Genomic DNA, 15810 nt, shown 5'->3' on the forward strand with positions numbered 1-15810 from the left:
ATTAATTACCCTCTACCTGTTAGTTACTAATGGGAAAATCGTGTTTGCAGAGGGTGGAAGTTGTGAGATGAACATAGACAGCAACAAGCACAGGATGATCCAAGAATAATCCTCCACCATTAAAGCATTGTCTGTGTGCAGTGTGAAGGGCTGTCTTAGACAATCACAGCGATTCTGTGAAAACCTGTTAGTGTGCTCCTTCCAAACAAGAGGCAGTATCACAGCTGGCAGTCACAAGCATACGTGCTAGCATCGCTCTCAGAGCTCTCAATAGCTTTGTGTACCTCGTTTTACAGATGAGGATGCTGAGGAGTGAAAAGTAATGCAGTGATCTGTGCAAAGCTAGCTGGGAAATTGGAAATACCCTAGCCTAAAGGATAGACTAAAATATTCTTACCTCTTTCTTTTCTCTGGGGGCTGTTCTGAGATGACTTTCCAATTATCTTCAACAGCTTTTTGCTACTTGAATGTTAAAATTGAGCTTTTTAACAGAGTAACTATTTGCTACTTGAATGTTGGATTTTTATCTCTTTTTTTTTATCAGAATGACCATATAATATGTGATGTTTGTTCAGGAAGCAGTGAGCACATTTTTTCCTAGTCTGTTGGTTGCAGAGCTGCTCTTTTAAGAGGCTGTGGAGCTCCACAGTTCTTTTGGCATTTTATGGCTGCAGAGCAGGAAATCATTCCCAGGGGCGTGTGTAACATTAACAGAGTGAACTGAACTACTTCAGATAAAATAACCCTCATCTATGAGTCAGAAGGCATGAAAAAATGGTATTTCAGAGGCATAATAGTAAAACTGAATGGCCAAATTAGTCATTCAGGAAAAAATATGCTTCATTTAAGAATAAAGCACTTAAAAGTCCAAATTCACAGACACATTGTCCCTCTTAGGCATGTTGGGCTCTGCATATTCAGTTTAGACAAGGCTGCTTGAGGACAAGTAGAATGTCCAGCACAGTGTAGCCAGAGTCCTGTAAACAGTAAATCTGACAGCTGTGCAAGTAGTACTTTTTTACTACACTGAAGGATACCCAGCCCACAATAACCAGTGTGCATCATCTTTGGACTGGTGACTCTTTAAAAGATTGTGTGTGCAAGTGTGTTTTAATTCAGAGCTGTATCTAAAGTTTATTGGGCAGCTCTGCAGCAAGTGTAACTTTAAAAGCACAGAACCTATTTCCTACCTCAACATCCCAAGCAGCTCTGCTGCAGACAGTTCTCCATACTCCCTTACTGCTGGCTGGCTTCTAAGCTTCACATGGTAATGCAAAATAAAAAACAGTTGTTTTGTTTAATGAGGTGAGAGCTTCATCCAGATTGTCTGCTTGCATAAGAATTTGTGCATTTTCAAAGCTGTGGTCCCAAGCCTGGATTTAGAAGGTGTCCTCGTAGTGGGAGTAATTTGCAAAGTTCATAAATGTGGTTATATTCAAATGATAGGAAAAAATTCCTGGCATTCAATAATGAATATTATTGCTGTATGTAGTATCAGTAAATATAAATTAGATAAGTGAGCTCCTGATAAATTTTATGCATATAATGGTGGATGCTTTCAAAAATAAAATATGTGATATGGAGAAACTTTGTACTTTTTATGGTATAAGTCTGCACTGGCAGACACAAGTTTAATTTTCAATCACCTTTTCCTAAATATTGGCCTTCAGGTTTTTATTTTTGTTAGACTCTATTTATAATACATTATTTTTATTTCTTTCTAGATGTGGACAGAAGAAAAAGCTAGTGATTAACAATGGCAAAGGGGCAGTGGAGGACAGGAAGACAAGTGAATTAAATGGAGATATCAGCAAATCACAAGAAATGGTGCACTTGGTTCATAAAGAACAGTCAAATGACCGAACACAAGCATGTGATGAATTCCTGACTGTTAATGAAACACAAAACCATCACGAGTTTGACATGAAGACTGGAGTGTAATGGTACCACTGCCAAGCAGATCAGGGCTGGGGAAACCAAAGTCACGCAGAACTTGAACAGGAATTCACAGATGCACTGTGCTACTGATGTCTTTTGAACATAAGCATAAGTTCTATTTCTTTTTAATCACTTTGCAATGACGCCTGAGTTTAAAAATTGACATGTGCTTTCTGAAATACACCCCCAAGAGCTGGATAATGCTTTCAGCTCCCAGACCCTTCACAAAGTGAAGTCCCTTCACTGTGTCCTGGATGCTAGGAGGCATACAAGTTGACATCATTATTCCCCAGATGGAAGGTCTTCACTGTGTGGAGCTAAAGAAGTATCCAGTCACTCCATCTTACAGATATTTAAAGTATTAAACATGCCATGGTACAGAATTAAGTGAGGAAAAATGTCAAGAGTAAAAAAAATCAAGTTTAAACCCAAAAGGCATCTTCTACAATGTCTGCAACATCAGAATCCTTCAGAAATGCCTTCTAGCCAGGAATAGCAGTGGGTACATTCAGATTCTGCCAGCATAAACAAAAAGCAACATTTTATAATTGTGTGGCTTGGTCTGCAATGAGGGAAACCTAGAAGGACAGCATTTATTTATCTCTATTTTTAAATATCTATGGACATACAGCAAGTCTTCTTGGGAGGGGTAATAAAGGCATGAAAATATGACCTGAAACATAATAAACTTCTATTCTTTATTATCCTAGCTACCTGTACAATTATCCTTCAGTTTTTGTTCATTGCTTTTCTCCCCCACTCATTCATTGGTCCAATTTTGTGCATGTTTTTAATGAGCCTGTTAGATAAGATAATGACCCCAGCTCTATCACATATGCACAAATCAAGCAATTGAGATCACTAGGGAAGCTGACAGTATTTTGTTCCTGAAAATAGGTCTCCATATTCCTGCTCCATTAAGGAGATGCTGAGCCTATTACCATTTTTCCCCCTACAACTATTATATGAGATTGCTGATATTTTAAAAGTTGCTTTTCTATGATCTCGCTCATTTCATCAGAATTCTAGTTCATTTACATTTTTTTACATCTGCTTTTTAAAAATGCCAAAAAGAAACATTGCTTGCTTTTTGGTATCAGAGGCTCAATTTCTACAGAAAAGATCAAAGCAAATGAAACCCTTCCCAGCCATGTAATATAGTACAATAGCTGAGCTGCATTGTTACATGTTTTTGTTATGTCCTTTTGTGACTGTTATGTAAAGTATTTGTATTAAGCTATGATGCTGTGCATTATATTGATATGAATTGTCAGGAAAAAAATTATTTACTACCAGTGGTCTGTGCCATTTTTAAGAAAGCTTATTGGAATGGAGGGAGAAGTTTAACTTCTAATTGCCCCCAGGAAATGCAGGGGAAAACGTTGCTCTGTGTCAGCTGAGGGACGTGGATGGTCTGTAGCAGGGATATTCAGGAGCTCTGTTCACTGACCATAGACCCTGTCTTCGTTCTGCTGAAGTATGTTATTTTATGTTCTCCATCTGAGGCAGTCTGGAGGATGAATATTCAGCTGGCTAAATGCTGACTTTAGCTAGCACTGATCTTTACTGGAACATAAAGCACAAGACTGCTGAGTATATTTCTGAGTCACAGCCCTCCAGCAGTTTCCCATGTGCTTCACAGAAATGCTCAAGTGCCCTGGTATCTGCTGGCAGATCTCCTCAGGGCAATTTACACCTGGGCAAAAAGTCCCAAGACAAAGTGATGTTTTAAAATACACATAGGATGTTTTCTGACTTTATGTAGGTCAGATATTTCATCTGTGAACAGTGCATTGATTTTTGTTTAATGTTTTTAAGCACGCTTTTCTATTTGTCATTAGAAATCAAAATGATCTGTTGAAGGCTGTGTTTAAACTGGTGTTAGGTACTCATTCCACTAAGTATGGAGATCCAGAGTAAGAATTATTCCTCCCTTTAAATCCTAAATGAATATAAGTCTCAGTGAGGATTTATTTCATTGTCTTGGAGGTTAAATTTCTCTTTTAAAAAACAAAAAAAGCTGTGGCATGTTATTCATCTCCCCATTCAGATGCTGAATGAAGAAGTCCACAAACTTCTTCGTAATTTATCTTATAGTCAGTTGCTATAAAAGCACAGACAACACTGGTTGGGTTATTTGTATATTTTTAAATGGGAGATGCTCAAGAGGCAATGCCATTATTTTATATATGCTGATTCTTTTTAGATTATGTCCTGTGACTTATGTGTAATTGTTTCATTATAGTTTCAAAACTAGACAGCCATTTCATATGTGTAATACAGTACATACTTTTATTAATCTTGCTTTTATTATGAGGGGTTGTTTGTTGTGTGTATGTATTTTTATATAGAGCACTCGATATATTTCCATATTTATTTAACAGATTAATCAAAATGAAAGAAAATGCCATTTCTAAATTGTAACTAGAAATAATATTGCTAAAAACATATTGGACTTTAAAATAAGCATCCAAAATAAACCTGATTCCACACTGAGGATAAAATGTAAGTCCAGCTGTTGGTGGAAGAGAAGTATTCAGCCGGATAGTGGCGTTGAATACAGTGATTTTTTTTCAGCTTGCAAACTCCAAGCCAGGTGAGGTGAATGCTGTGTGACCTTGTCTGCTCTGCCGGCTTCCCATAGGCTCCACAGATGCTCTGGGAGTTAGTGATGAACTCAGCTTTCTCCTGGAAGCAGACAACAGCTACAACAACTTGGTTCAGTTCAAGATTAACTCATTGAAATCTTGATGACCATTCCTGGCTCTCTGAACCAACAGCATTTGGAGAGTGAAGCACCCAGCAAGATCCAGCCCTTCCTTCTGGGTGCTGACAGACAAACTGTGTCTTGGTCTGTCCTTGGTGCCTAAGAAGAATGAGGATCTCTCCTAAAAATGCTAAGGAGGTCAGACCCTGCAAGCAGCTTGTGTCACTCCTTTGTCTTGAAAAGTTCCAAATAAATGTGATCCAGACCAGTGGAAATACTGTCTAAAGCAGCAAGCATACTTAAGAGAGGCTCTGCATATTTTATGGGAATGCGATATTTTCATGAAGCATTGAAGGTTGATTGCTTCATTTGTATTTTGTTGAAGTTCTGACAAGGAATATTTGATTAAAGCAGAGAAAGGATGTGCAGCTGTCATGTCTACCTTTGTGAATGTGAAACCCTTTCCACAACACCAGTTCCAAAATTGTACTTTTGCAGTTTTTCACATGATAGGGATGTTTTTTTTGTGTCCCTTGTCAACAACAACAGCCTCTGTACTAATTAGTTTGAAGCGTGTTGCCTGGAATATCTTTTAGGAGACAATTGCCGAGTGTCTCTAGCACATATCATTCTGGTTAGGGTTGGTCCTAATTATTCTTTCTGTAGATGAAGGAAATAAATCCTCTGACAACTGTGTTCTGCTTCCACACACAAAGACACCAGGGTGTTTTTTAAGTCAGCAGTTAATGGGTTTATTTTAAACTATATTAGGCCATTAGACAATAATTATTTCTTAATCTTTATTAAACAGTTCAAGGGTCTGATGCCTCTGAGTCTCTGCAAGAGCTCTGATTAGTAAAATACCAGCCCTTTTGTTAACCACAGGTTCTGACTACTGCTTCTCTGTGGAGGAAAAAGGGACAAAAGGTGACAGGAAAAGGGTTGTTCCTTGGGGTGTGGTTCCATCTGTGTGGGAGTGGGTGACAAAATTCCTGTTCCTTAAGGGTGGAAAGAGTTGTGCAAAGGTATTTTGGGCACGGAGCTCTGGGGGATTCAGGATGGAGGGAGAACATAATTTCTGGGAAAGGATGTAAAGTGAGAGTGAAATTTCTGTCCTACAGTTGGGAAAGTACCTTCAACACCCCCAGGACTCTGGCACTCGAAAGTTTCACAACTCTGAGTAGGAAAAAAGAGCCTTTTCCTGTGAATCTCCCCCACCTCCAAGTCATCCTCTACATCCACCACCTCATTTGCACACTGATTTTGAATTTTCCCCTGGTTAGCTTATTTCTCACTATTGCTATGCTGCATGTGGCATCCCCCACGCTGGGGACAAGCAGCTGTGGCAATGAGGAGAGGCAGATTTAGCCAAGATGAGTAACAGTGTCTTTTGTACAGCACAGAGATTGCACTTTGTGCCTTTTTCTCACTTATTTGGAGTAAGGTTAGTAAAGGCAAGATTCCAAAAGCATTTCTGAGATGGATTGATTTGATTTTTATTTATGACTTAACGTATGTAATACACAAAGTGAAAAATTACTCTGGGGACTGTACATGTGCTGAAAGCCCTAACATGTGCCAGGTGTTAAGGGTGCCCAGGAAAAAATGCTCGGGAAATGGAGCTGATGGAGAAGCCGTAGCAGATAAAAGCAGTTACTCTCTCCATCTCTCTTTTTGTCTCTCTGGTCTCTTATCCCACTCTGGTCAGAACCATATCCTTTATCAAAAACTCAGCTATAGTATTTGCTGCTTTTTGGGCATTATTTTCATCCAAGAAGTCTGTCAAAATGAATCCTCCCTGACTCCCCTTACACAATTCCACTTCTTGCTTATCTTCCTATTTTGAAAGTTCAAGACTGATAAAGATCTTCACATTAGTCAAAAGAGCTGCTGCATAGGGTTTTTTTAAAGTTAAAACAGTAGAAGAGAATCCACCATCAAAGCAGCTCTCCTGACCTCAAGACAGTTGATTATTGTTAAAGTGCAGGTAAAGCAGAGGCAGTGAAAGCTTTACACATGCTTTAAACACAGCCTTCTTTCAATTTTGTCTGGATGGCTCCAGCAAGCAATAGAAAGGTTTTGTCTGAGTGACACCTTCAAGGAGTCTCAGACTTTCTATTTAAAAAGTTTTATTAAAAGGAATGTATTTATTCCTACTCTACAGGCAAAGGGGTTTTGGATAAAAAGTGGGGGAATGAGACCTGTCTTTATACATTCTCTGCCACAAAAAGGTGCGCACTGAGCACTGATATGAATGTCTTTGATTTTTCTTTAAAAAAATATTTTAAAAGTTACAAAGTTTTGGATCAAAACAAGTCTACAAAAACTGTCAAAAAAGATCATTATTTTCCTCAGAAACAGACATAGTTTCAGCTAGTTTTAATGTCCCAGATAGAAGATACAGCTGTACAAATTCCCTTTTCTGGGGTTTTTTGGGAGGCTTTTTCTTGGGGGCAGGGAGAAGATTCTTCATGTCTAGTACATAGTATAGTTGCCCTTTGTCCTAAAATGAAATTTTTAGAAGTAATTTATTATCCCACTGGGGGGGGGAAAAAGAAAAAAGCATGTGCAAATTTACAATAAACCAGGATTAAGTCTAAGATACCATAAATTTAAGTGCATTTATCAGAAAAAACTGCAGCATTTTTTAGAAAATGAAGAAAAGTCTCACTAAATCACCCACTGAGAATTTAGATCAACAGCAGTTTTCTGCTGGTGCTGAAGCTGAGGCTGAGATTAGGGGTACGTAGGCTATCAGTGGTAAATCAGCATATGGCTCATAGGCAGTGGAGACTCTGTTTATCCAGAAACTTTTAGGTCTGCTGAGTTTGTCATGAAGTCCTTGTAACTCTCCAAACAACCCAGGGAAGAGGAGGATTCAATAAGGCATTTTTCACTTCCCTGGAGGCTCTGAATTCTGTACCTGGCACCTGAAAGCCTCACCTTGGGCAGTTGTAGGATGGAGTCAGTTTTAACACCCATACTGCCAGTCTCATGTGGAAGTGTATAAATTGTTTGGTACCATTTGGTACCAAATGGCTCTGGTACAGCTGAGTTTTAGCTTTCATTCTAAATTTACTTTTAGTCATTGGTGTACATCATCTAGCTTCTGGCAGGACAGAAGGCTTTTCTGTCTTGGGTAAATCTAAAAAAAACCCTTTAGATCATTTTCAGTGACCACATTTTCCTCTACATGAATTGACACTCCACACTTCCATTTTTCTCATAAGAAACACTAATAAACTCTTCTGCCCCATGATGGGAGTTGAAGTCTAATATTTATATTTATATTTATATTTATATTTATATTTATATTTATATTTATATTTATATTTATATTTATATTTATATTTATTTACATTTACATTTACATTTACATTTACATTTACATTTATATTTATATTTATACTTATATTTATATTTATATTTATATTTATATTTATATTTAATCTAAGTACTTTTTTTAAAAGCAAGCATCCTCTTTAGGGCTGCTGCTGCTGCAGATTGCTGGCAGCACCTTGCTGGAGCTAGCTTAGAGAGAGAGAGTTTTCTGCAGCTGAGTTTATCTAAGGTGAGTCCATGACAGCTGAGCCCTCTACATGAGACACAGTGATCTCAGCTGACAACAGCACACCAAGGGGGAGAAGAGTCTTCCTGCACATGCTGTGGACCACAGCCATCAGTGATACAAGCCTCAGAGCAAACGTTGGGCTCCTTTCACTTTTTGGATCCACAAATTATTCTCTGTTCTGGCTTTGTTCAAGCATTGCCTGCCTATCTGTAACCTAGTGTGCAAGTACATGGACTTTGTCTTCCTGTAAAACTGTTTCACAATCATCCCCTCAGTTCAGCATGTTTTGTTTTCCAAAACAGATCTCCAGATTCACTAGCTTTATAGTTCTTGGGTATTTCCCTGCAGTTCTTTAGTGGTTTATTTTCTAGTTAATCTTTCTTCCATTAATCAAGTGAAAGTCTGAACTGAACTCCGGGTAGGGATGCTTGTTTGTTCAGCCAGTGGCTTAAGAACAAACTTACCCTTTGTTCAAGAAGCTGACTTCCCCTCCCGCCCATGAAGAGGACAGATAAAAAGCCTGCCTGTTGTTTACCGGCCGGGTAAAAATGGGAGAAGCCCAGTTCAGAAACAAAGCTGAAATGATCCAGTCAATTTAGATAACACCAGTAACCTGGGTGAAATAGTGGAATGAATTCTGAGTGCATTTCCTAGCTTGCTCCCTCTCCTTGTCTCTTCACTGCATTGGGAGTCAGCTGCCTTTTCTCCCTGGCACAGCTGCACAGCAGTGTTTCTCAAGGGATCACAGGAGAGGGATCCATGCAGCATCTTCAGGCACCCCAGTAAGAAAAGAGCCAAATGGCAGATAGATCTGTTTTACAGATGACTACATGAAAAGCAAACATTTTTAGTTCAGTCATGAGTGAGAACGAAGAGCACAACACTGTGTAAAACACTCTGTGTTGCTTTTCTAAATGCTCATCCCTGTACTTCTGAAGCCCTTCCAAGAATGTGAGGCCTTTTTCCTCCAGACCTTATTCCTGTAGTTTTGGTGGGCAGCAGTCAGTTTTCTATCTGTCTACACAGACACATCTTGTTTATCACCACAGAACTTGTCTGCCTGAACCACCAGGACCACAAGACCTTATCTTGCATGCAATCTGTTTTCCTTCCTGCTTTCATTGCATGCTGCACAAGTGAGACAGCACAGTCACCTGCCCAGCACTGCAAAGCCTAGAGCTTCAGATGTCAGCAGTACCCCTGCACAGGGCTCTGCACAGCTTTGGAAACAAAACGACACCAAGCCCTGCTGGGGTATTTCTACATTATTGCAATGCAAGTGCTTGCTGAAATAACTCCTTCCAGCCCAACTGAGTGTAATTTGAAATGCTGTTTTCCTCCTAAAGCACCGTGCATTGGGGCCACCTGTTTCATAACCTTGTCCTGTTCACATGTACGATCAAATACAAAGAAGATTGTTTCCGATCTAACAGCCCTGAAGTATTATCTCAGTTGTTCTTTCATGCCTGAGAGGAGATACAGAAATATCTCTTAATATGGGCCCATGATTCATAAATCACTGGCTTTTATAGCCCCTTTTAGCAGATTCTTTCCTGTAGAGAGGGACGCATTCCAGACACAAACACACTCCTGAAATAATCTTTTTCTCTAAGGACATAGAGAAAAGGGGTACTAAGGGGCTTGCAAGGGCTCAGAGAAAAAGCCTTTGGGGTGTGTATTTTCAGAAAGGTCGGCTTCATAAAATTGCAGTACTGGTTCCTGCATGGGTTGGTTATTTTAGGTCATTTTGCAGAAACATTGCTTTGTAAAAAGCAACATACACAGGTTGGTGTTGAGCCTTTAATTTTAAACTTCTATTCTGATGTGTAACAGAAGAAAAGACAGATTCCTTTTATGGAAGGAATCTGAACCTACAGAGTACACATGAAGTATGTGAGTGATGGACATCCTGGAAAAACTTCAGTGTGGAATTTTATGTTAGCAGAATGCATTTCTTAGCAACACAGGCCTCATCACCGTTTTTGCCCTGGTATCAAAATGGCAGCAGATAGATTTACTTTTTCAGTAAACCAGATTTATTTTTTGCCCAAAGATCCTCCTAGCACCACATCAGGACTTGGTTCGTTACTGACTCAGAGGGCAGACCGCCAGCTGAGGCACTGCCAAAGCCACTTCCTGCCATGCCTGGATTTCTTTGGAAATTTCTCAAGTGGATGATTAAGAAGAAATAAGCCCAGGGTTGTGCACACAGTCAGTGCTCACAGCCGAGGTTTCGGTTGTGCCTTTATCACACACCGGTAGCTCTGCTATTTCCGTAGCGCCTGCTATTCCGAGCATGCATAAATGCTGGAGCTTTCTCTCCACACTTGGCAACTGCCACTCCACTGGGCCATGGTTCACTCCATGAGACCTCTTAATTTATGTGTTAAATACTGTTGATTTCTTTATAAAGAACTCAGAAGTTCCGCTACGGGCTTTGTTTATTATTTTGTTTTAGAAAGGCTATGAATAAAAGATTTATTTTTTAGCAGCCAGGGGAGGGAAGTAGGTTTCTAAAGCAACTGCACCCATTGATTTGTGTCCTCCTACTCTTCTAACGTGTCTTTTCACTTCTCTAGGCTTCATTGCCAAGAACTGAAGTTAGTGAATCCTGGCCTTTGTGTGAAATGAGCTCATTTGCAGCCAGCATCCTGGAATATTTTGGAGGATAAAGTGAGGGGTGAGATTTCTAACTCTTTGGCAAAGTCAGGCCCATCTTCTACCCTGCATGTAGTTATCAGAACAGGCAGCCTCTCTCATCAGACTGCTTTATCTAAACTTCTACACAAAGCATTCCCATATTGAGCCCAGGCTGAAATTAAAATTCACAGATGTAAGCCATGAAAATTATGAATCAACATTTATTGATGATATGTACATAAGAGGTACAACACTTAGTGAAACATTATATTCATGACTATTTCCAGTATAGAAAGAATGTCTAGTTTGTTTTATACATGAAAGTTACAGAAATCAGTTCACTCTGTAAGAAAGCGTTAAAAGCCAATGACTAACAATCCTTGTAAAGAGGAAAGGACCTGAACTACAAAAATAGAATCAGTCTACAAGGCATTCCAACTACAATATACAAGAACAGAGCCCAGGGTTGGGAGAAATTTTATCATCTGCATTTATTAATTTCTAAACAAACTGTGCTATAGATACTGTACAGTATGTCATTTCAAAATCTCTGGAACTTTCTGAGTGTAAAGACCAACCTTATCCCTCTTCTTTTTAATCCTTTTTACAACAGAACATCGCAAAACATTCCAGTTCATGCCTGGTCACCTTAAAGAAGGGGCAAGGGATGATGATCAGGCAGCACAGAGAACTCCAGTGTGCAATTCATCCTGAAGCATCATAATGAGAATCACCAAGAAGGATAGTTTCTGTGCTTTGGGGCCTAATTTTTATTTCTTTCTGTCTAGAGGGGATGATTATATTTATACGATCCAGGTCCAGAGTATCTAGGAATGAATCAGCTTCTTGTTGCTGCAAGGTTCTATTTTCTTATAGATCTGAACTGCAGCTCTGATTTTAGATTTTTGCCACTGACTGTGTAGTTGATCACCTTTTTTTATTATCAGACATACTTTTGTAAATAACAGACTTGTACAACGACCACAGGAGCTTCAGAAGCATTTAGTTTGGTATTTATTTTCCAATAAATGCCAATATCCCTTTTTAACAATGAAAGAAACAGTGCCCCTTAGCCCATGAGTGTGTTCATCTTTCTCAGAGACTGTTCCTCTGAATGGATGAAGCAGAGGTTCCTACTTGGACTTCTCAGGCACTCTGGAGAGAACTGGCAGCCCCTTGCTGCCTGCAGGCTTGCCCAGTCACAGCTGTGGGACTGCTCTGCTTTCCTGGCATCTGTGGTCAAGAAGTGACTGGAAGTGACTCAGAGGGATCCTGTGATGCCCTGACGTGACTAAGGGCTGAGTGATGCACGGAGCCAAAAGCAGCCCAGGCATCCAACAGGAATGCAGTTAGATGCAGTTCTCTTCATTCATTGTGCCAATTTAAATGGTGACTTACTAAACTTCTGGTGACAAAGAGTCCAAACATTTCAAGCAAACAAGAAGAAAATAAAACAAAGGCTTGTCATTCCAGGTGAACATTAATTCTTTATGTCATAACAAGTGTATTCACCAGGCAGCAAATCTATGCTGGGATCACTTTCACTCACTGCCAAGGAACTACACACATGCAGCTTCTAACACACACCATACTGGTTAGATAGTTGAAAACTAAAATTAACATATTTACAATGGTCTGGCTGCATACATGATTCTGAATGTTATTAAAACTGGGTACTCCATAAGAGACAGATAAATTAGTTACTAAGCTGTGGAACCTAATCAGTTGAACGGTCAAAACAAACAAACCCAGATACAAATGAAAAAGAGAAAGCAGAACAAAATGTTAAAACACAGTCTAATTTTCTACTATGTCTCAACACACAGAAACTGATTAAATTAATTTAAAGCTACACATACTGTATACACCATTTCACTGAAATTACGTGTTGATAGCTACATTATCTACACTAAGTGCAGAGAGGCACTGGACATCATGCTTCAACAAAATGTCAAAACTGGTATCAATAAGGTTTTACAGCTATTAGTAACTCATCACTATTCTACCTGTGATTCCTATTAAGTTAATACCTGTTACATCTGATTTAAAATACAATATAGATCAAAATACAAGGGCATATCAGCACACTTCCTACATATATATATCTACTAGAAACTTAGGCTCCAAAACCTCAGCAGAATAACATGGCCCCACAGATTTCTGAATAGTTGAAGAGATACCCAGTATCAGTCATACTGGGACAGCAGTCCTTCCTATTCGATGTTTTCTTTGTTTTGAATTACAGTCAAAGAGCTAGTAGGCCATAGAAGATTATTTTTGTTTGTTATATAGTTGTTACAAATATTTATATTATTTTTATTCCTCTAAAAACTGTTCCTTATTAATTAAGTTGAAATTATTATAGCCACGGCCTTAATGCCAACAGGTATTTGCCTAATGGGAAGAAATTACCAAAATGAGAAGTAACTGTCATTTGGGTTGAAAAATATAGTGGTTATTCTCTAAAAAATACTTAAGAAAACAGGAGGTATTTGCATGGATGCTACCCAATTACACTGGTCCCATGGTGGTTCTGTTGGTCCTTTTTCGAGAAGGCAAAATTAGGCGGCAAAATCCTGAACTTTTTCCGCAGGCTGAACTCACACACACTGTATTGTAGCAAGATGGGTGGGGTTCCTGACAGCATATTTTTTGCCTACCCTGATCTATTTTCTATAAACTGCATTCTGAGCCAGTCAGTTATACAATAACAGGTCCTAAGGAAGAACTGCAGGATTTGGCAAAGGTAACATCAGGAAAAATTATAAAAGTGAGGGATGATTGCCCAAGACAGTCAATCTAGAAGATTGCTCAGATTATTATAGTATTGTTCCATGATGGACTGCAGCATTTAAGGACATCTTGAAATTCTTATTTGCTTCTTGCATTTTGTGCTTTGTCTATAATTCATCACCAAAACTAACACAAAAATATTTCATTGATCCTAAATGTCATAAGAAAACTGGTTTTGATCACCTTTAAAGAATTACTTCCCTACCTTATATGATCCCATAGAAAACATTCTAAGAAAATATTTGTGTGTCTGTAAATTACAGATACTAGGTAATTTAATTCAGTCTACACTGTAGTTTCCAGGGAACAAGTACAAACCCCTAAAACCTGTACTATTCTTCACTAAATCAGTGTTGAGCACACAATATTTAACACTATAAATACATGTTCAGCTTTTTCTGATGCATTCTACAAGAAGAGTTCATACTGGATCATAGGAAATAAGATATATTTAAGAAAGGAGCAGGATATATTGGATGGAAGTGTCTGCAGTTGTCTTTAAGTAGGAAGGACAACCTGAAGTACACAAGAACTCACAAGTCCATACAAAATACCAACACAGAAATGCTATAATCTACAATACTGACTGCAAAATCAATATGCAAGCACAGTTTGCATACAGTCTTTGAAAAACTGTAGAAAAAGGAATTGAAAAGAACGATACAAAAATTCCAGCAGACTACACTATTTATGTACAAAGCAATATACAGGTACGAGACAATCCAGGTTGTGTGATGCTGCCTGTGACAGCTTCCCTCCGTGCAATGGTGTGTGCCACAGAGCAACATCAGAAACAGCTGCAGGACTCCTCAGTGTTGAGTAGAAGACTAGAAGGACTGGATGCTCTAGCATTGATCAGCATTGGCTCTGCAGCAGGATGGAGTTAGAAATGAAAGGGGATCAAAGGTTGGGTGAAGTGAGAAACATCACAAGTCTTCTCTTCTCCCCAAATTGTGCATTAGGCTGTTGGTTATGTCCATCCTGGACAGTAGTAGAGACCTACTCAGTGGCTTGTTCATGTGCTCTAGGCTTTTCCAGTGTCTGGATCCTGGCTTTTATGTAAGACTCATAGTTGTAACTGCACTTTATCCATTAGATTTATATCAGCCCGTTAGTGAGGAGTCACTGGGCTTCCCCTAAATAATGGAAGATGTCTCTGGGATGGTGGGCACGTGTGAGGGACAGTTCCTCAGAACCTTGTGCCAGGGAGGCCACTCAAAGGAGAAGAATTACCAGCACCTGGGCATCAGCAGCGGTTTGACTCATTCATAGCAGCAGATTTCCATTGAACATAAAGTATGACCAGGAGGAAAAACTGAGGGAGGCACCCATGGCAGAGCCTGTACCAGGCACTGCTCCCAGGGGCTCCTCCAGGAGTCCTGCCTCAAGTCTGTGTGCTGTCAGAGGGGAGACACAGGCTTGGTGCCCAAGGGGGAAGAAAGATTGATGACTTTGGAAGGAATAGACACTAAATGCATTGCTTAAGGAAAATCATGAGCAAGAACACAACATTTTCAAAAACAGCATGGCAAAACTGAACAATTTACAGCTTGACAGCCTTTGACACTTCACTGTTGTAAATACTTTGTTCTTTTTAGTACTTGAAACTACACTCTCCCTATCATTCTTTAGACAAAGATAACTGGGTAAGTATTTTCCCTTCAAAGTCACCAGTATTACTGGAGAGAAGAAGATAACTCATCTTTCCAAGAATTCTTTCTGCTGGGAACAGGAGCTTCTACATAATCTTATATGCTGAATTATAGCTGAGGTGAACTGTCCCAATGGACTACACACCTATCATAATGGCTAATATGAAAAAAATCTTAATTGTGGCCTTAAAAGTCACAGTAATAAAACCAAGATAGTCTTCAGGCTCATAAGAGAATAATATTACAGTACATTTTTATAAAGTGCCCTTATTTATCCTTCAGTAAATTAATTCAAATGCAGCAATAAAAAAAAGCTGAATGGAAATTAAAGAGATGAGAAACAGTTATACCTTTACATCTCCATAAACGGATTCTTCTGAGCCCAGTACTAAAGCTCAGAGCCTTTTTAAAGGTAAAGAGAGAAGTGAATGTTAGAGGGGAGGTTTAATATTGTCTATAGTTATGGCAATTTGTGCGACTGCTGCTGCGTTGCTACAACAAGGCTGCAA

General features: G+C 39.1%; 1 protein-coding gene across 5 annotated transcripts in view; it reads left to right on the top strand.

The window, feature by feature from the left end:
- The window catches only part of CD44 (CD44 molecule (IN blood group)), a 49284-nt gene extending 44217 nt beyond the window's left edge, over window positions 1–5067 (top strand). For all 5 annotated transcript variants that reach the window (XM_023927957.2, XM_023927958.2, XM_023927959.2 and 2 more), the window contains one exon: window positions 1725–5067. In XM_023927957.2, the coding sequence (XP_023783725.2) occupies window positions 1725–1941 (217 nt within the window). In that variant the 3' untranslated portion in view covers window positions 1942–5067. The remainder of the gene's footprint in view (window positions 1–1724) is intronic.
- The last annotated feature ends 10743 nt before the right edge of the window (window positions 5068–15810 follow it).

This window comes from Cyanistes caeruleus, chromosome 6 (assembly GCF_971803275.1).
Source record: "Cyanistes caeruleus chromosome 6, bCyaCae1.hap1.1, whole genome shotgun sequence".
Taxonomy (NCBI): Eukaryota; Metazoa; Chordata; class Aves; order Passeriformes; family Paridae; genus Cyanistes; species Cyanistes caeruleus.